This window comes from Ovis aries, chromosome 2 (assembly GCF_016772045.2).
Source record: "Ovis aries strain OAR_USU_Benz2616 breed Rambouillet chromosome 2, ARS-UI_Ramb_v3.0, whole genome shotgun sequence".
Lineage (NCBI taxonomy): Eukaryota > Metazoa > Chordata > Mammalia > Artiodactyla > Bovidae > Ovis > Ovis aries.
In genome coordinates, this window is record NC_056055.1 from 34,653,250 (window position 1) to 34,675,273 (window position 22,024).

Consider the following 22,024-nt stretch of genomic DNA (forward strand, 5'->3'; position numbering starts at 1 on the left):
GTGTTATTGTTGTTTAGTCAGTAAGTCATATCTGACTCTTATCGATCCCATGCACTGTAGCCCACCAGGCTCCTCTGTCTGTGGGATTTTCCAGGCAAGAATACTGGAGTGGGTTGCTGTGCCCTCCTCCAGGGGATCTTCTCTATCCAGGGATCAAACTCGCAACTCCTGCATCTCCTGCATTGATAGGCCAATTATTTACCACTGAGCCACCAGGGAAGCTCTAATAATAACGGTGCTTACATACTTTTTGATCCAAAGCATGATATGTAAGAGTATCATGGACAATAGGAGAAAACCAGATGGCCACGAGTAAATGGAGAAAAATGCTGCCCCTACTATTGAGAAAACATGTTCTATGTTTCTTACATACACTCTTAGTTCACAATTAGTGCCACAAACCAAATCACACTGTAAGTTGGGTTTTAGGAGACAGCGCTTCACTGAATGGCCCTGGCTTTAATGCACTAAGTTTTCCCCTGAAAATTCAACCACAATCCTGGCCTCTTAATCACATAGCCGCTTGAGTTCCACTCTGATATAAACACTGCACATTTCCGATCTGTGGAATTGTTTTCCTTTAATTAAATGAAGTGGGGGAGGTGTAGTTATTTTCAACTCTCTTCACAAATTACTACCCAGTAGAAACAGAATCATGTATTGTAAGTAGTACTCATTCTATTTATTATGCCGTCTATTGATGTGTGTTGGACTTGTTCTATTTTGGAGGCACTGCCATGGTAACTGGGCTCCTGACAAAGGCCTGTGTCAGAGCCAAACTTGTACATGCAGAACTTCAGATAAGTGATGAAATAAAGAATCAACCTCAGCAGGCTCAAAAATAACAATTTGGAGAATCATGTTTTGCTCCTGAGTGTTTTCATCCACAAAGTTGGGAAGTTCTGAGAGGCAGATCATGGGACTTACTGGACATCAAACTGGATCTGAGCAAAAGGGTGGAAGGAAGTCTATTTTCACATTCTCTTAGCATCCCCCTGTCAACTTCTACGGCTCTGCCTTTGGGTCAGACTCACAGTTTTAGGCACAAAGTACAAGCTGGTGTTCAGCCTTTAGAGAACCAGGGTGGCTTTAGAGGATTGGCCTCGACTCCACGGCCCTGAGATGTGGTCCTGAATAGCCAGGGGCTATTAGATAGCTCAGGGGCTTCCCCAAACCAGGATTCTGTTGCCACTTCTATACATGGGAGCCCTTGGAAGGCACGGGTGCGCTAATGTCAGGTTCCCCCTGAAGCTGGTGCAGGGAGGAGATGGGGAGGAGTCTGCTTGATTTTCCGTTCTCTGTAGAACCAGCAGATCTCAGTGTTCCTGTGGTGAGTGGCATGGCACCTAAACCATGCTGACTCTCTGTAGCCCAGGTCTGCAGGGACCAAGGACACCAGAAGGAAGCTCACATGAACAAAACTCCTTTCCCTGGAGGATCTCCCTTTGCATGTTGCATAGAAATAACAGTCTCTCGTTACTTCCATTCAATTTCTCACCCTGTAAAGCATAAGCAGCGACCAGGTCAAGCTCTTCCTTCCCCATCTTTACCCCACCCTCCTTCCTTTTCCTAGATCCCCTCAGCCCATCAGTTCAGGCTTGGTTTAACTCCTGAGTTGGGTCCAGGAGTAGAAGGGAGTTCAGATGCTCAGGGGTGGCTATGGACCAGTCCACAGAACTCATCCTGGGGTTCAACACCAGTGGGAGAATTACCTTTCCTTTCCCACTAGTTTTAGCCAATGCTTATGGCTTCATGAGCTAACTTATTCAGGTCTGAATTCAATCCAGAAGCAAGATGACCACCATCTATGTGGAGCATATTCAGAAGGACTAAAAGTAGATGTCTAACAAGTCTCTGGGAAGCCATGAGCCCCAGAGGGAAGGTTAATGGGAATGGTACCATCTGTGTTTATTTCCTGACCCCAGTGAGAACGAACCAGGGCACAGACAAGAAGGGAGAAAACTGAGGGCTTTCCCTGTTTATTAGAGAAACAGATTCTCACTGGGCTGAAATAAAATTTGTAAGATTATCTAGGAATCCCAACTTCTCACATTAGCCATCATTTCCTAGCCCCAGTATTTGAGAGGTGATTGTAAACTTAGCACAGAAGGGTGAGCTTAGTGCCCCATCCTGTTAGTACTTCAAAAAACAACAACAACAACAACAACACATGGTGTCCCACCTCACGATCCTTGGTGTCCCCCTATCCCATAAAGCATTTCAGTCCTTGGTTCTCCCATTGGCCCTCCCCTATCCCCAAGCTTTAACCAGAAGGCTTCACTCTCCTGAGGGTTTCTGTGACTAAGGGGTCCTTGGGTCAGAAATAACAGATGTGGTCCTGGATTGACCCAGCTCTCCTCAACTCTCTCACCCTCTGAGTTTTCTTTTATTGATGATGGGAATCCCACATTTCTCTCTGATCCTACTTCTTATTTCTCTTCCCCCAAATCTCCCCCTCCCATAAACAACAGAAACAACTGCTTTCCTACTCAACAGCCTTCTCTCTTGGGATCCTGGGTATTTCCATTTAGGGGAGTCAGTTATCATGCTAGCTATGCCTTCTTCCCTTATTTAATCCATGCTTCCTCCAGTTTGTCAAATACTCCCCTTGCGAAGGCGGAGGGGGAAGCAGAGTTGGGGACCATGGAGGCATTGAGACAACAGGTGTAGAAATCTTTTTAGATTAAAAAGCAAACTGACTAAGATGTCCACTGATGGTAATCTTATGATTTTTCTACAGGGTAGAGTTCACAGTTTGGTAAAAAAAAAAAAAAAAAAATAGTGCTGATTATCCACATCTGGGGTGAATATATGTAAAGGTGAGAGAGGTGATGGAGGAAGTAGGGAACTGGAGAAATTCTTAATAAACCATAGGAAGAAGACCAACATGGGGCTTTCTATTTTTAGGGGTGACAGAACACTTCCGGCCTGTTAGGACTTGAGATGTTAATTATAGGACCTGTGGATGTCAGCAGAGAGCTTTTAAAAGAATAACTTAAGTGCCTAAAATCCCCCCAAGAATACAGAGCCCGTTTTTAGAAATGGCCGTCAAAGACAACAAAAGCCAAATGCGCAAATGCCTTCTACGCAAGGTGGTGCTGGGCAACCAGCTCGCTTTCCAGCCTCCCCCCACGCTGTTGCTAGGAAACCAAAGGGCTATACTTCCATCATCTCCATACTTGCTGGGAGATTGAGTAATTGGTCTCTGGATGTGCGTGTGCTGCTTCCCAAAATATCTTTTTAAAAAGACGTGAGAGAGATGCAGAGCTCGTAGGTAGGATGGTGGAGGGCGGACTGTGTCCCCAGAGGGCAGCGGGTTCCAAAAGCCAGGACTGAAGCAGAGGGGGAGGAGGGGAGGGCCCACGTTGGGGACGGAAGTTGGCAGCTGTTTACAGCTTCCCAGATTCTTTCTTATCTTCAGTTTTCTTATTTGAGACTGATCTCCTAAGCAGAATCTGGAAATTGGTAGCAACAATTAAAATCTGGAGAGTAATGTGGTTTAGTTTTTGTTCTTATTATTGATACAGCAAGGCCAGGAGAAATACTTTATTTTGTATGCATTTAAAATATAAATGCACATCCTTTGCAGCGCTGGATTATAGTTGTTGAACCTCATTTTGTGGGGCAGGGAGCTAGTGTTAGAAATAGGCAGGCTGTGGACATACACCCATGCACACATGCACCCAGGCCACTGTGATGAAAATGCCTCCTTCAGCTGCAGGGAGTCAAAGAAATAGAACATCAGGGCCCACAGCTGAGGATGTCTGGAAGTTGGGAAACAAAGTACTGAGACTTAGCACTGCTCCTAACAGCTGCAAGACTGTTCATTATCTTTCTGTGCCTCAGTTTCATCATCTGTGACCCTACATGGTTGAGATAGTCCATCCCCAGTGTACACTGCACGTATTTATCTACACCTAGTCCCACCCTCTCCCCAGAGTCAAGGGACAAGGTCATATCATTGCTTTGTGAAGCTTTTCAGTCTTTCCTATTAATTATATGAATGATTTCTGCATTTTGTATTTTTCCAATATTGATTCAAATTACTTGTTGCTGGAAGTCTTGAAGAGTAGACTTGCAAACCAAGTAAGTCACATTTAAATTGTATTATTTTCCTTTTTGTTACACTTTTCATACACTTAACGTGTTCAAAAATTCACTTTTAATAGCATCACTTTAAAAAAAAAAAACAAGGGAGGAGGATGGAAGGAGGTAGGGGGTTTAGGATATATTGACATTATATCCTGATCTTATAAATGAGAACTTCGAATCTGGGGAGTTTTCCTTACAGTCACTCACTGGGTGATTAAGTGCTGTAAAATTCTATCAGGAATTAGGAAACTCGCTTTCTAGTTCTGACTCTTATCTTTCTTACTTTCAACTCCTGGGACCATGATCAGACTCTTCTCTGTAAAATGGAGGGAAAGCCCATGCTCCAATCCTCAGAGGAATGTTAGGAAACAAAATTGCCATAATATATGTAACTGAACTTTGGAACATAGAAAGGGTGCACAGAATGTTCTGCATTCTTTTCACTGTGTGCCTGATAAATTTATTCATTTATTCAGCAGGCATTTTCTGAGATGATTCTGCCACCAGGCCCTCATTAGGTATTGATTCACATGGCACATATCCGTGGTCAATGTCATCCCCTCAGTTTCGGGGAGAGGGACCCTCGATTACTATGGATGACTGAATTCTCAACATCCACACCCCCTGGGTACTAGACCTTCTCATAGGCTGAACCTTTGCCCAGTGTGAAAACTGCTCTTAAATCACTCCCAGGAGTGTCTGTCTTACTGCGTTCTCGAACACTCCCAGTGACAGAAACCTCAGACACTTTACTTCCTGTGTTAATGAATGAGTGCTAGTGCCTGATCACTATACAAGCAGATGTTCCTGAGCCAAAACAAACAAACAAAAATTACGCCTATCTTTAGGTTAGCAAATATCCCCCACCCTTGGCTGAGCAGGCAAATAAGCAATGCTTTTCGCCTTTTTTTTTTTTTTTTTCTCATTAGAGACAATAAAGCTCGCTGTCTCTGGGAACATCCAGACCCCCTCATTTTCCTCATTTTCGAGAGCATCCTGGGAGGTTTTGGATGGACCTCTATTATGAGGGCTGTGAGGAGTGTTAGCTGTCTTGACATCACCAGTAAGTGGGGTGGAGGAGCCGCACCTCATTTTTAATCTTTGTGGAGAGGAGGCGCCACACCTCACTTTTAGTCTTTCTGATCCCGTTAGAAGTTGCTTTCTCCTTGTGCCAAAAGTGAATTGAAACCTGGAGAGCAAGGGAGGAAAAATGGGACTTGTGGGCTGGGCATTAGCTTTACCAGGCAGAGCTGAGTTCCTTCTCCTTTTGTCTTGGGTATTTGGCAAACATTCCAGAGTTTTCTGTAGGGGGATGGATGTGGGAGGAAGAGCACAAGGGAGTCATAAAAGGGTGCCAAGTAATAATGAATGAGAGTTATTCTGTGCACTCCCAGGAGATCTGAGCCCATGGGAGGCAGATGTCAGTTCAGCACCAGGAAGTGCTTGCTTAGGAAACTTTGTAAAATGCAAATGGCCTAGGGGGAGAGTGGGTAGGCTGGAGCAGGGCAAGGCAGGAGGAGATGTTCAAATAAATTCCCTTTCACTGGGACTGGTCCCCCTAGCAAGAATGTCCATGGGACTGCCCTCTGTGCCCCCTCCAACCCTGTGAATCTGTGATGCTACAGGAGCTCCAGGAAAGACATTCTGATCCATAATCACCCCTCTACCCTAAATCCAGAAAGGTCTTCTTTGTCCCAAACTAAGAGGTATGATACAACGTTTCAAAGTGCTTTTTAAAAGTCTACACTAGAAAAGTCCCCAAGTCCAGCTGAATTGAACAAAAATGACTTATCATCCCTGGGGCTGGGGGACTTATAATTTGCATGATTAAGGAAGTGCTGGCCTCTCACCTGTAATGGTCTCATGCTAGTGTTTAATAGCAATATGGCAGAACTTGAGCTCCAGTGTATCCAGACAGCTCCGTTTTCATGGTCACAGGCTAAGTCCAAGGCTTGTGGTTGCCCTGCTTTTTATGGGAAGCTAGCAGCTGGGTGTTCTTCATCAGAACCCATGGTTGGAGAACCACCATCTTCTTCTGCCATTATGGAAAGCTGGAGCCCAGCCTTTCAGTTGATCAGAACTGATTGACTGCTTTCAATACAGGGCCATAATGGGTCTCCACGGAGCTTTGCAGGAAGGAGAACATGCAATTTACTACTTAACTCCTTGGACACTGATGATCTGCTTTCCAGATCTATCTAGTGTTCTGTCTAGCACTGGTGACAGTTCTAGGCCCTTCTCGGTCTGACCCATTCTCTGTTGGAGTCAAGTACTCGGATGTTTCTATTTGGATGGTTGAAATTCTGATGCTGAATCTTATCATCCTCTAGAACAACAATTCTCCACATTAGTTACACATTAGAAACAACTAGACAGTTTACACACACACACACACACACACACACACACACACACACACACACACACACATAAAAGCCAAACAGTGTCTGGTCCAACTTGTCCAACTCAAACTAATAGCAACTAATTCTTTCAGGGTGAGACTTTGACTTCTGCATTTTTCAAAGTTCTCCAAATGATTCTGATCTACAACAAGAACTGCTGTTGCCAGAAAAATAGGACTACGTGAAAAGAATCCTCACCTAAATGAAGGAGGAAAGTGTTGAGATTTCCAGGAAGATGGAGCACAAAACGAGTACAGAAAGCTTCTGTCTTGTTCACATACACATGCTTGGTAAAATACAACCAAGTGGAAAAAGAAACAGAGAAATCTCCACAAGCCAAAGGAAACTAAAAGCCAAATCAAGGCCTGTCACTCAATTTGAGAGTAGATAGCCATCATACCATGTGGATCAAGTATCGGGAGGCGGTGGCCCTCAAGGTGGCTGTAGTATGTTGGAGGACATTTGACCTAGAGGCAGAGCTCTCATTTCTGGCATCAGAATCACTGGATTGTGATGGAAGGTAAATGGGAAGCCCTTCTTGTATTTCCTGGGTGTCGGTGAATCTTGAGATCTAAAGGATACCCTAGGAAGGGAGGGCACACCTAGTAACTGCTGAGATTGGTTTTGCTCCTGCAGGATGCGGACTTGAGTCAAATATAGCCTGATGTAAAGGAAATGAAGTAGTGGCATTTCCCACCCTTAGGCTGGTATCTACAAATCCATACGTACCTGCTATAGAAGGAGAGGTTGTAGCTGTTGGTAGGCAGGTTGTTATAGCATCTGTATGGCTTTAGGGCTTTGCCTGGTGGCTCAGCAGTAAAGAATCAGCTTGCAATGTGGGAGATGCAGGTTTGATACCTAGGTTTGATCACTGGGGTTTGATCATAGGGGTCAGAAAGATCCCCTGGAGAAGGACATGGCAGCCCACTCCAGTATTCTTGCATGGAAAATCCCATGGAAAGAGACGCCTAGCAGGCTACAGTCCATGAGTCATGGAAGAGTCAAACACAGCTGAGTGACTAAACAACAATACAACATGATGTGTGTATACAAATAAACCTATACAGTAATACTAAAAGTGATTAGATATCATGATCTGTCTCATGAAAAATAGATGTCCTATAGAAGAATAGTGGTGCCCATGTGAGAAGTGATTGAAGTAGTTAATTGGTATTTAAAATGCTATTATCAATACCAGGCTGTTTGCTAATGAGGATAAGGGACGTGGCAGATTTTTGTATGTACATGAAGTGATTGATTCTGAAGACTGAGTATTTATTCTAAGTGTTGTACAAGTGTCATTGTTGCTACATGAAGGAGGCAGAAGAATCTGGCAGAGCTCAGGTCTCTAATGCCAGGAATGCAGCTTTCAGTGACCAGAGCTCCCTGGGTCTTCCATCGTGTCTCCCCCCACCCCACCCCCACGTCACCTGAACAGAGATCAGGCTGGTCTTGGCATTAGCACATCATTGCATCTGTGACTTCCATGCGAGGTCAGGGAAGGGAAGTTTCTGGGCCCACATTACATTTTATATATGCTCAGACACTCAGTTGTGTCAGATTCTTTGCCACCCCATGGACTATAGCCCACGAGCCTCATAGTCAATAAATCATTGCTTGTTGGATGAATTTGGTGTGAGTCTGGCATTCACTGTAAAATACCACCTGTAGAAAGCAGGAGGCATGAGGTCTTTAGCTCTCATATAGCTCTAACTGTGGGAGAGCTGACATGGGGGAAATGGCCAGATTTGCAGAGAGGTAGTCTCACATACTGCAAGCCTCAGAACCTGGTTGCTAGGCAACCATCTCCACTGCAGGCTCACCCTCCCGAAGCTGATGTGTGATGTGAAGGGGGTTAAGGAGCAGTGGGTCCAGGAAAGCATCCCAAAGACCATGCCAGATTTGGGCTTTGGCTTCATGCCAAATTCTTACGCCATCCGTAATGACCCAAATCTTTACACTCCAGGTTTAACTTCCTAGAAACTCTCTAGTCTCCTGGAACCTGGAATCTTGGCATCAGCTCCCCCTCATAACTCCATCCGTAACAGGGCTGGGATGTTGAATTGCTTTCAGCAGTCTCTGAGGGGCCTGGAGCCCAGACCCTAAGCACTAAGACACGTGGCTAGACCGAACTCCAGCTGCGGACTTCGGGGAACCAGCCAGGTGCCTGCATTTCTATTCTGCCTGTTGCCTGGAATGGGACCTCATGAGTTTCTCCCTTGTTGGGGGATTAAATGACTACCTCTCTGGCAAATAGTAAGTACTACATTTGCTGGTCCATGTTTTTTGTTCTAATTTTTTGGCAGTTCCTTAAGTCACAGTGTCTTAGTTTTCTCACCTGTAACTGGGGATAATAATTGTACCCACCTCTCAGGGTTGATGTAAGAGCTGGGTAAGTTACCATACTGGAGAGGTTTAGAGGGAGGCCTCCAAAAGGATATGCCAACAGAGTAGTCCCCGGAACCTGGGAACCTGACCTGATAAGGCAAAAAAGAGCAAGGAAGAGCGTTTCCTAGATTATCTGGGTGGGTCTTAAATGTAGCCACATGTATCCTTATAAGACAGACACACAGAGGAGGAGGCAAGGTGGCCGCTGAGGCAGAGACTGGAGTGATGTGGCCACAAGGAACACCTGGAGCCCCCAGAGGCTGGAACAGTAAAGGACAGTCTCCCTGAGTATCTCCAGAGGGAGCGTGGCCCCACCCACACCTCAGGTTCAGACTTCCTGCCTCCAGGACTGAGAGACAAGACATTTCTGTTGTTTTAAACCACTCAGTTGGTGGCAATTTGTTAGAGAAAAATCAGGAAACTAATACACATACATAACACCTTGGCATGCACTGAGCACTTGATTTGTTAGTCAATTTGTTCTAAAGTTTAGGACACCTGTTTGAATGAGGTTATTAGCCACAATACTTCAGAAGTTATGTTCCCAGCCAAGCAATTAGGCTTTCTCAAGGGTAAACTAAAGGTGTGTATTTGAGGGAGGAAATGGGATGGGGTCTACAAACCAGATGAGGGCTCTGACAAGTTTGACTTTAGGTTTGGAATTTAAACTGATTATTGGGGCTTCCTTAGTGGCTCAGATGGTAAAGAATCTGCCTGCAATGAAGGAGACCCGGGTTCGATCCCTGGGTTGAAAAGATCCCCCAGAGAAGGGAATGGCTACCCACTTTAGTGTTCTTGCCTGGAGAATTCCATGAACAGAGGAGCCTGGGGTGGGGTACAGTCCATGGGGTCACAAAGAGTCAGACAGGACTGAGCGACTAACACTTTTACTCACCAATTATAACTATACAAATAATAGGGCTATAAAAACATTGTCTGGTAAAGGTGTGGATCTTTAATAATCCAAATGGGTTATGACTGGCTAGAGCCTCAGTGGTTTGCCCTGCAATCTGTAATGCTGTTTCTCGAGTGGGATCTATACTTCAATCCTGCAGCAACGACATGTGTTCCTGCTGGGATGTTTGGACAAGTTATTCCCTCCTGCCATGGCTTTGAATTCCCCAAGTCTCTGCTGACTTTTAACCTGGTTGTGTCTTTTTAACTCAAGGAACATATATCTGAGCCAGTGAGAGGCGTTTTCATGGACAAAGCTCCTGAGGAGTATGATTTAAGGACAGGGCTGTCAAACTACATTCCTGAAGCCTCCAGTAGGAATGCTGCCCAGATGCCTTCTGTGCATCTCAGAGGAGATGGACAGGCAGTGGTCAGACAGTGGGGAACACGACTGTGAGATGCTGAGAAACGCAAGTGTGAGTGGATGGCTCTGATGGCCAGGAAAAGTTGGGCTGCCAGATCTCCGTGAAACCACCCTTCTTTTATCTTCCTTCACCTTTAAGTTAGGAAACACTGGTTAACGGAGAGGCTGAGAAGATGTGAAAATGTCTATCTGGCTACTTCTGTTCCTGAATCCTTATGATTCTTAGAGCTGCCCCAACCCTAGACCATGATATACAACGTTTTTCTTATGGTAAGTTTCTTAGGTCTGATCTGTTAGAAATCCTGGTGATTCTATCTGCTTATTCCGTGCTGTTTCACATGGTAGTCTCAAGACACCTGTGGCTCTTTAAATGTAAAGTAATTGAAATGAAATAAAATTTAAAATTCAGCTCTTATTCCCACTCGCCACATGTCAAGTGCCCACTAGCCCTATTGGACAGTGCAGATAAAATACTTCTATCATTGCAGAAAGTTCTATTGGACAGAGATGTTCTAGTTATCCAAGATCAAAGTTTAAAATGTCAGGTTATGGAAGGGTGAGCCAGGGGGAATCTTTTACTCTCATTGCTTCAACTGATAAACATGGCAGGTACCTGCAGTGACCTTATCTAAAATACAGACAGACGGACAGACAGACAAAGAGCACACCATGCCTTGTGAAAATTCTAGTAATCATCATGTCACTTTTAGTGTCTCTTTTGGAGGATGTTATTTATTGTAAGACATCATTTTTATTAAATACAGTGTAGTACAAGAGACTTTCCATGTCAGGTTGAGAGAAGCTGGTCACATAATTTACAAACAAAACTTTTTTTTTGTTTTTTTAAGCACTGATATTCTGGTGTCACTTTGAAATCAGCCAAGATGCAGTGGGTCTTAATAAAGCAATGGACCTCCAAAAAGATAGCAAAACAAGAACCAGTAAGTATCAGTACAGAGACGTCACATTAAAAGGAAAATAAAGCAAATGAAAAGAGAGTTTCAAATACCAGGTCACAATTTAAGGGGCAATATATCTTTAGATGTTGAAATGTGTGTGTGTGTGTGTGTGTGTGTGTGTGTGTGTGTGTGTGTGTGTGTGCGCGCGTATGTGTGGATATGGCCTGGATATATACAAACATCTCTCCATGTACAGAAGCAGATCCAGAGACTGTCTGCATCTCTAGGCAGATTTGTGAGGGATAGATAATGATCAATGAATGCAAGGAACAGTATTTCACCATAATTTGTCATTTGTCCAGGGATTATATATTTAAAATCCACATTTAATTCAAAGACCTCATATTGAAACACTTCCAGCAGTTTTATACATTTTTACAGTAAGACATACAATCTGTAAGATGTAGGCCTTTACATTTCATTTTCTTCAATTTTTTTTCTCCCAATTCAAACCTGTGGCAATTAGCAGCTTTTATTTTGCTTGCTCCAGTATGTTGAACATTCAGCCTTCACTCAGGATCATTCTCATTAAGGTACAGACCAAAGAAATAAACACAGACCTGGCCTAAAATGCATAGACTAAAAAAAATGGCATCTCATGTTTTCCCATTGCGTCTTCTGAGACGCATGTTAAGATGGCAAAGAGTTGCTTGGTTGCTCTTGTGAAATTCACAGTGTTTTGCCTGCAACACGTATACATATATATATATATATATATATATATATATTTTTTTTTTTTTTGCTTCTCTTTGTGTCTGTGATGAATGGAGCAAAGAAATATATATATAAATAAATAAATACATAAATAAATAAAGGTAAAAGAAAAGGAAAAAAATACAAAAACTAAGGATATTCGAGAACCTTTGACTTATAGCAGCAGTGATCCATTCCAGCCCTGACAACAAGAACATACCCCTTCATATTTCTCTCGAAGTCCCTCCCACTGTGGATTCGTTAGAATATCATTTGCTGTCTCAACCTCAGAGTCTCTGCACCCTACCGTCACTAATTGGGAAGAAACTGCTTTAACTGCTCACTTAGCCATCTGAGGAGTTGGGTCTCTGGCATTCCCCCTCATGAGATTTTCTGTAACAGTGATAATAGGACCAAACTGAAGCTCATCATGGGAAACAAAAAGTCCTCAAATGGGGGAAAAAAGGGAAAGAAAGAGTAAGAGAATTGAGGGTATGTGTGTCTGTAGTCATTTATTTAATTAGATACATGATTTAATGTTATTGGTATTATAGAAGGTCCAATGTAAAAAAGAAAAAGTTGAAAAAAGAAGAAAGAAGTCTATTCCTGACCAGGGGATCCTGTCGTCATGGTTCTTTGCAAAGGCCAGCGTTGTACACTGTTGTCTCTTGTGTTCCACTAGGATGTGGGAATTCACCCTGCAGTGGGGTCTTGGATCTCACCACTGGCCTTTAGGACACTGGGTTCCCTACACTCCAGTGCTCTTCTGGAGTGCTTGGCCTCTGAAAGCAAGGGTAAAGGGGTTTCAGTGGGACAGGTGAGCATAATACAAATAAATGTGAGAAAGGATTAAAAAAAAATAAATTTTCCTTTTCTGGAACTTTACATAAGGAGATCTATTTCCAGCTGCATTTTCCTTTGCAAAGAGGCAGAAAAAAGGACTCAATGTAGTGGGATGGCTTCGATTCAGTTATGGGAAGCACATTATCCTAAATATGTCTCCCACCCATGCAGTACTGCACAGAGTTGAAAAGTGTAATGGGGTCCTACCCACATGGAGAAGGGAAGCACTACCAGCAACATGACATTAAAAAGGTTTTGGTTATTCAGCAGATTTTAAGCAAATTATTCATACTGCACCCTACTCATAATTATGTCTATTACTGTGTGCCTATAAATTTATACATAAGCTCACAAACACACTATGCACGTATGTTTGTCTATGTATAAATCAAGTATTTATAACACACATATAAATATGTGGAAATATCACAGGGAGCGCTGATGTGAACACATAATGTGAATTCTGATATCATCTTTTATAGCCTACTTCAAAATGTTTCCTAAATAAGCCTGATTCTGACATTGGTTCAGTGTGCAAAGGTTTAGCTGAAGCTATGAACATGATTATATATCATGAGATCTCAGCTGCTTACATCTCACATAATTCATTTTGCTCTTCTAATTTCATATCCTACTTCATGAATTTGTTAGCCAGCTTTCTCTTTCATACAGTTTGTTTATATATGAGAGTCTCTCGTGGACCAAATCATGAACTTCAGAGTCAAGAGTACTTAGATTAAGTCCCAGGGGTGCCTGGAGAGTTCTAGCATGTCATTTAACTTCTCCAAGTCTCAATTTCCTCACCTCCAAAAAATGGGAATAATTTGTCACCGTATGTGAAAAAAAATGCTTGGGAAACTATGAAACAATGTATAAATGGAAACTTTGTCAGGCCAAGTTCAGGCTAGAGAATTGGGTTTGTCACCACTCTTGTTGTAGTTTTTAATGAATCTCATGGCAGGTCCTATTTTGTGACCTTTGCGCTGCTGAATTAGGTTGGCCCTTTTTTTAAAATTATAAGCATGAGAAGAGAGGATTCTGGAAGAACAAGGGTGGAGACTCGAAGATGGTTTGTGTTTCGTTCAGCCACTTTAAAAGCAGTCTGGGATCCTTTCAATGTGAGACGTCTCTGCAGTCAGTACATACTCTTGAGACAACAGAGGAAAAAAATTAACAATAAGCAGCAATATAAATAACTATAAAACTTTGCACTTGCATAGAACCTTTCATTTCAAGACCTTGAGGGAGTCAGAAGGTAAAGAGAATTTTTTTCTTTTCTTTTTCTTTTTTTTTTTTGCTTTTTTCCTTCAGAGGAAAACACAACACTGAAAGGGGAGGGGAATGCTTCCCTCCTCTCATCTGCTTTAAACAAATCCTTGCTCCAATACTGCACGGCCCTCCTTTAATCTGAACCCTTCAAGTATTACCTCCTTTGCTCTCTGTTAAGATCAAACAAGTAACTTGCAGCTTCTTCCCCCAGAGCAGCTGGCCAGTTGCACAGAATGACAAACCTGTGGAGGCTTTTGGGTCATTGCTGATGAAATCTAGAAAAATTTTATACAAACCTGCCTCTTCTTACTGCTTCACAGGGTGCCACAGTGTTTTAACAGTACTATGGGTCCTTAATAGGATATATACATGCAGGTATATATCATGGAGATATGGCTTTCATTATATTATTATGTGTGTTCTGGAGGGTTTTTTGTCGCCAACCAAGAGAACAACAATTCAGCTCCCATGTCTCACAGGCCAGTGCAGAACTTGAAAGGACTATGGGGTTTGTCTTGTCCAACCCCCTTCATTTGACAGCAGATACTACTGGGTTTCCTTTTGTTCTCTGTTAACGGATACTTTTGATTTTTTGAGAACTGGCTTTCATTGCCTATAATGGAAAATAAGGTGCTCCAGTAATTAAGGGCATAAGGGCACAAGCAAAACCTAAACAGAGCACTTGCACCTTCAGAAACAAACATGAAATAAAATGACCTAAGTTGAATTCAAATCTCTCCCTTTCAATCTGGCTCATATTATAAAGATGCCAAGTTAGCAAAATTCCCCTCACAGAGGGTAGCAAGTTTTCTTGAGGAACAGAAAAAATTTTCTTCCTTGGTATAACTGATCACCCAGGTAACTGTAAATTTCTATTTAAATTTACAACTTCTTTTTGCAAAACCTGTGACTATGCCCAGAAGCACACCTCCAAAGCTCAGTCTGGGCATAGCCTCCCATTGGTATGCTGTGCCTAATTTTTACTTTTTTAAAATGCAGTGAAAAGAACAAAACAGCTTATTAACAATGGAGTACATTTAGAATGAAACCACTCTCCCAACCAGAGCCCAGAGCAAGGTCTTGGCCTGTGTACACTGAACATCAATGCCTGTGATACCCCCAGGGTGGGCGAGGTTTCCTCTCCCTTGGGGGTTGATTTTGCCCTTTCCCCAGCCCCACAGTGGGTGGGATGTTGTTGAGGATATCCAAGTTTCAGGGTCCGTATTTGTTAACAACCCATCACCACCATATGACTCAGAGACATTTATACTCAGCTGATGAATTCAATTAGCTTCCCATAATTATTTAAGTTATATCTTTTACGGATCTGCTCTACATATCAGGGGCACGATGTCTGGAGCGGTAGTTTATGCACACAAGGTATTAATTGATGAAGACCATGCAGTTTTGCTTGCACAGTTGGATGGACAGGTGGGGTGGAGGGCAGGGGTCGAGGGAAGTGCTGTCTGTAAAGTTCAATGTAAGAGAAACTTGCCTCTGAGTTTAGAGCTTGTCCTCTCTTTTCCAAGTCCTTGGCTTTCCCATCTGACCCTGAAATGATCTCTGGATGAGAATCCACCTGAACTTGACAAAGGCTCAGTGGATAACACTCGGCAAAACAAACCAGTGCCATCACCATGGCCTACAAGGATGAGACTGTCGGAATGTGTTGTGTGCCATCTTGCCTCCCAGAAGCCGTATTTTCTCTGTACTACACTCTAGCATTTCCGGTGATGGGAAAAGAATAGCCCATGGCACAGAGTTCAACAGTCCTCATACTCCTCAGAAAGGTCCTTGGGGGAAAATGCCCGATACATTCCTCCCAGCTACCAGTGGCTGGGTTTTCTTAAGTTGAAACTGACGCCAGTAGATTCCAATGGTTGTCTTTGTTCTTCCCATACTGTGGTTTATAATAAATCTTCTTTCTCTCTGGTCTTAATCTCCCATAGATAAAGGCTTCCCAAATTGAACACAAGTTTTCCTTTTTCATACACAGGCTTAAGCCATCCCAAAACAATAAGAACAGTAATAATAATAAATAAATAGAAGTGAATCCATAGAAACTCTCGGTGTCTGTACAGCAAAAGTGACAAAGTTTAAGTCAAATATTTGTTTTCCCTTTTTTTCATCCACATCAAAGGCAGGAATACAACAAGGCATTGTTAGTTGTGGTGGGCAAACTGGAGTGTCTGCTGATATAACAAATTAGGTTTGTTAAGGCCTTTGTCTATGCAGAGTTAATAGTAATGCAGAAGCCAGATTGATTAAAAAAGAAAAGGTAGGGGTTGTAAAGCAAGGAAGACAAAAAATAAAGGGGGGGTGGAAACTAGAGAATAAATGAAGGGAGATGGAAAGAGAGAAAGAGAATGCTAAAAAGAAGTCCATACTGTGTCTACAGGTGGAGAAGTACACGTCGCTTCCCTCGGAAAGCTTCTCAGTGTCTTTGTTGTTAATACTGTCAGAGCAAAGAACAGCGGATTGATGGCATCGAGCGGCAGTTAAAAGACGTTCATCCTCTCGGCCCAACTGAGGAAGTGCTTTCAGAAGGACTGGTCTGGGGGAATGGGCCCTACCCTAGAATATCCAGGTAGACTGGAGATGCCTTGGCCAAGTTCTGAAGGAGGGTGTGGATGCCCTTGATGTTCTTCCTCATATGGGGCTCTCGCTGCCAGCACCCCAGCATCAGCTCGTAGACTTCCTGGGGGCATGTTCGAGGTCGCTGCAGGACTCGGCCCTGAGTGATGCATTCTATCACCTAGATGGAATGGAGCACAGAGACAGGATCAGACTAGAGGAAAATCAATGTGGATGCAATAATGTCAGTACAGAGAGAGGGTTGCTTTAAAGAAACCCACTCAGTGTTTTTCTTTCTTTCTTTCTCTTTTTTCAGAAGGAAGAAAGCAATTGTTCTAGGTTTGCATATCATGGTTAATTTGATGGGTTCATATCCATTTTTCAAGTCACACTGATTTCATCAAAGTGGCGGAGAAATAATTTATCTAGATGGAATCTTCCTAAACCACACCCTGGAATTCCAATGGGTTTCAGTTGTACTGGCCTGAGATGGAACCAGGGTCACTTTTGTGCCAGGGAATCATAGGGTACAGAAATGAGCAGTCATTTTGGATCATGGAATTGGAAAAAAGACAGACTTGGACCTGGAGAAGTGAGGTGCCTGATCAAGAAGTAATGTTTAAATATAGACATAATTGCAAAAGGATTAGAAAAGAAAAACAAAATGCCTGAGTTTTTCACTAGAAGTAATGTACCAGTGAAATGTGCAAAAAAGGAGAGAAGCTTGAAAGCTTCTTGGAATAATACCAAAAGAGCTAGCTGGACTCTCAGGGTGCCAAAATGCCACATCTGCTATCAATTTCCTAGATGAACAGCACGAAATGACTCCTGGATCCCCGCACCAGAGAATCACAGGCACATCAGCAAATGCTCTGCTTTTCTCTTTCCAGAACTCTTACGTTTGGAGAATGACCATGATACTTAGGTACATGGCAGGCCATGGGGAGGTGCTGCTCCCAACAAAGCCACAGGGACGCCACAGGAGAGCATTTCCTGGCTTCCAGCCCAGGGGTATCTCTCAGTGTCAGCCCTCCAGGCATCCTGATGCTGCTCACCACACACGCACCTCGTTGTTCGACAGCTGGTACCAGGGCTGTTTCCCGTACGTGAAGATCTCCCACAACACGACCCCCAGGCTCCAGACGTCACTTTCGGTGGTGAACTTCCTATACATGATGCTCTCTGGGGGCATCCAGCGAATGGGCAGCATTGTGTGGCCACCGACCTGGCAGAAAAGGGGTAAGCAGGACGGCATCAGTCACCTGGAAACCAAGTTCCCATCATCAGGGGAAAAAGTGTGGAAGGGAGACGGGGTGCATTTTTTCCCTTTATTTGTATTTATTAATTTTAACTGTTTATAAGGCATAAGGGAAATGCAATTTGTTTATCATCTCAAGCAACAGAGACAGAGGGCAAAGTGTGGTCAAAGGATTTTTTCTCATACTGTTTGCAATTCTCTTTCCCAAAACTATATAGGAGCAGAGATGGTGATTGGGTGGATAGTCATGTATAAAACACAAACGCACATACTTTCTGGTATGAGAATGACTTGATTGTCTACCTAACAAGATAACTTTGGCCCAGATAATGAGGGTTCAGGATCCAAAATGACCCACCAAAGGACTCTGTTTCCTTAGCAAAGCCACAGCTTCCTTATGCTTCCTTAAACTGTCAGGAGATCACACAGAGCTGTCTTGAACATCCTTGTCACAACCCAGCAATGGTCAGGGCAGAAATGACTATTCCCATTTTACAGATGAGGCAACTGAGGTTCAAGTTGCTATGGACACAAAGAAATCAGGTCTTTGAGCTCAAGACTTTACTATAGCACTTCAACTGAAGTGATTTACAAAAGTAAATTGGTAAGTATGTAATAGGGAAGAACATTTTGTATTCTATTACAAGTTAATCACTAAAGGGATGCTGAGTATAAGCTTAAATTATACGTAATGCCCCATCTCTGGGAATCCTGCTCCACAGCTATTAGCATTCAGCTAAAATATGTTTGTTTAATTCACAGGAAACATCCTGACCAGGCCCTTCCTCCACTGCTGGGAGGGAGAATTTAACACACCCCTCTAGAGGCAGATGGGAACCAGGAAATGCTTGACTTATCCCTTCCCCTCTTAGTATAAAAAAGTCTGAATTCTAACACAGGCAAGATGGGTCTTTGGGGCATGAGCCTGCCATCTTCTTGGTCTGCTGTCCTTCTGAATAAAGCAGTTATTCCTTGCCCCAGCGACTCATATCTCGATTATCGGCCTGCAGTGCAGTGAGGAGTGCAAGCTTAAACTCAAAGACAAGTATGGGTTTTGAAAAGCCCGTTTTAGTAAAAACGCCACGGCTGAGGCATTACACAGCAACAGCATTAGCACAGGTGAAGAAAACTTTGACCAAAGAGATTTATCATTTCCTACTTCCTGGAGAAAAAGTAAGAATTCCATGTATAGGTTTGTAGCCCATCAAGGCTTTCTGATTTTTGAATTGAGATCAGATTTATGCACCATAGCCCTGTGGGTGGCAGGTCCCACTTTTCATGCTGGTGAACCCCAGCACTACCTGCCCAAATGCCAAGCTGACATTGGGGCAGTGGTTGAGTTCATAGGACTTCAGGAATTAGACTTCCCTGACAACTGCCAGCCCCTGAGTTCCGAGACCAATGCCACATAGAGTTTCTGCCCAGTTACAATTCTCAGTGTCCCTTGGACAGCAAGGAGATCAAACCAGTCAATCCTAAAGGAAATCAACCCTGAATATTCATTGGAAGGACTGATGCTGAAGCTGAAGCTCCAATACTTTGGCCACCTGATGTGAAGAGTCGACTCGCTGGAAAAGATCCTGATGTTGGGAAAGACTGAAGGTGGAAGGAGAAGGGGACAGCAGAGGATGAGATGGTTGGGTGGCATGACTTTGAGCAAATTCCAGGAGATAGTAAAGGACAGGGAGGCTTGAAGTGCTGCAGTCCATGGGGTCAAAAAGAGTCTGTCATGACCAAGCAACAACAACAATTCTCATTTCTGACGCATTAAGGGAAGAAAATGGACTAAAAGTGCCTAAAAAAATGCTGCTCCACTCTGAAGTCCAAGGAGCGGAGAGTGTCAGAGATTTCTAATTTGTTTGGTAATTTTAAATGATGCTCTTATTAGCCAAAAAGCACACATGTGAAAAAAATCACACATTCTCTGTACAAAGAGTCTGACAAGTGGAGACATAACTTGCTGGCACAGGATTAAGGTGCCCCTATAGTTTTACTCTTCAGGATTTCAATGCATCAAAAGTTCAGGTGCTAAGTGTGGGCTTGTTGCCTAGCATGCTTGGGGCTGGTGCATGGGGATGACCCAGAAAGATGTTATGGGGAGGGAGGTGGGAGGGGGGTTCATGTTTGGGAATGCATGTAAGAATTAAAGATTTTAAAATTTAAAAAATAAAAAACTAAAAAAAAAAAATCAAACCAGGTAAAAATTAAAAAAAAAAAAAAAGTTAAACACTTTCTGTATGATCCAGCTATTCCACACCTAAATATTAACTGACAAGAAATAAAAGCAGACAAAGACTTGTAAAAAAAAAAAAAAAAAACATCAGATTTCAATTTCATCACTTTTTCCTCATTCTGCAGTCGCTGTTAAATGACCACTGATTTCCCTCATGGAGCTGCCTGGACATGCTTGTAAGTGATAACGGTACTCACCACCAGGAGTTGATGTCCAAAACACAACCTGTACAACCCAGGTTGAGCAGAAAGGATGCTGGTGGTCATAGGGGGACAGCCACATGGGCATGTTTCTGGCTGACGGATATCCACCCGGCTCTGCAACCCTGAAACCCCATGTACCCAGGACTTGGGGAAAGGAAATCTACCAACATTTTCAGATGCTTACAAACACTGGGGACACCAAGCTGGTATGCACCCCCAGGTGCTGGCAGCCCACACCCCTGCACCAATGTGGGTGGCAGTGTGGGGAGCTACGTGGTGCAGAGTGACATGGAGTGAGAGGTCTCTGCCTAGCTTTTTAGTGAAAACACATAATTCTATCTTTTATGGGAATAGTGAAATTATTGAAGTTGAAATATTGAAATTAGAATTAGAAAAATGTTGAAATCAGATAATGCACGCTCAGTTGCTTCAGTTGTGTCTGACTCGTTGTGATCCCATGGATTGTAGCCCGCCAGATTCCTCTGTCCATGGGATTCTCCAGGCAAGAATACATCTAATGAATAGTCGATCTGTGGTGGTAAAGAGAAGACAGGGATATTATGGAACAATGTGGTGTTTTTCTGGCTACCTCACCTTCAAAGTATTAAGAGCTAGGTCTCCACACTTGCTCTTAAGTCAGACTCTTCCCAGGTGGCATAGTGGTAAACAATCCACCTGCCAGTGCAGGAGACAGGGGTTCAGTCCCTGGGTGGAGAAGATCCCCTGGAGGAGAAAATGGCCAGTATTCTTGCCTGGACAATTCCATGAACGGCAGAGCCTGGAGGTCTAGAGTCCATGGAGTTGCAAAGAGTTGGATACAACTGAGCACGCGCACACACACACACACACACACACACACACACACACACACACACACACTCCACATGTGTTCCTAGGTCAGAGGTGTCAAATATAATCTGTAACCCTCCTTATTTCTTGGAGATCCACAATGAACAGAATACCCTTGAAGTGCCCCAGGAGTTTGGCAGAAAGAATAAATTAAACTTTGTTTAATTTAGTGAACTGAATTAATTTAAATGTGTTTTTGTACGGGAGAAAGAGAAAGAGCCACTTACATACATTCCTAGAACTAGCCAGTAAAAATCCCACTTTGGGACGCATTAAACTACGAAGATGCCAGGCTTTTGTATTCTTTGTGTGTTCCCAGCTGTGGTGCAGTGGACAATACTCAACTCATGACTTTAGATGGGGGCCAAAAGGTACAGATTTCCAGCTCTAAAATAAGTCCTGAGGGTACAATGTACAGCATGGTGACTATAATAAATAAGACTATATTGCATATTTGAAAGTAGATCCTGAAAGTTTTCCTCACAACAACGAAAAAATTTTTCCTATATTAAGTAGACAACTATTAACTAGATTTATTCTGTGGTGATCACTGTGCAGTACATAGAAATACCAATTAGTTATACTGTATACAAATAGAAGGGTTTCCCTGGTGGCTCAGTCAGTAAAGAATCTGCTGCAAGGCAGGAGGCTGCCTGCAATGCAGGAGACCAGGGTTCAGTTCCTGGGTCAGGAAGATCCCCTAGAGAGGGAAATGGCAACCCACTCCAGTATGCTTCCCTGGGAAATCCCATGGACAGAGGAGCCAGGTGGGCTACAGTCCTGGGGTTGCAAGAGTCAGGCATAAATGAGCAACTAAACCACCAGACAAACTGAGTACTATATGTCAAGTATACTTCAATTTAAAAAGCAAAATAGGGAATTCCCTGGTGGTCCAGTGGTTAAAACCCTGCACTTTCACTGCGAGGGGCACAGGTTTGATCCC

The 22,024-nt window shown here is 43.2% G+C and overlaps 1 protein-coding gene and 1 long non-coding RNA gene across 10 annotated transcripts in view; one reads left to right on the top strand and one right to left on the bottom strand.

The window, feature by feature from the left end:
* The first annotated feature begins 3,184 nt into the window (after window positions 1–3,184).
* Window positions 3,185–11,282, top strand: LOC121818607 (uncharacterized). 3 transcript variants are annotated; one of them, XR_009599528.1, is made up of 3 exons: window positions 3,185–3,274; window positions 6,587–7,014; window positions 11,049–11,282. It is a non-coding gene; the product is annotated as an uncharacterized LOC121818607 (long non-coding RNA). The 3 variants fall into 3 exon arrangements; XR_006058601.2 differs by lacking the exon at window positions 3,185–3,274 and adding an exon at window positions 3,305–4,086; XR_009599529.1 differs by lacking the exons at window positions 3,185–3,274; window positions 6,587–7,014 and adding an exon at window positions 7,022–10,470.
* Window positions 10,905–22,024, bottom strand: part of NTRK2 (neurotrophic receptor tyrosine kinase 2) — a 400,491-nt gene continuing 389,371 nt past the window's right edge. For all 7 annotated transcript variants that reach the window (XM_042243073.2, XM_042243071.2, XM_042243072.2 and 4 more), the window contains 2 exons: window positions 17,605–17,763; window positions 10,905–16,719 (listed from right to left, as the gene is read on the bottom strand). In XM_042243073.2, the coding sequence (XP_042099007.1) occupies window positions 16,534–16,719; window positions 17,605–17,763 (345 nt within the window). In that variant the 3' untranslated portion in view covers window positions 10,905–16,533. The remainder of the gene's footprint in view (window positions 16,720–17,604; window positions 17,764–22,024) is intronic.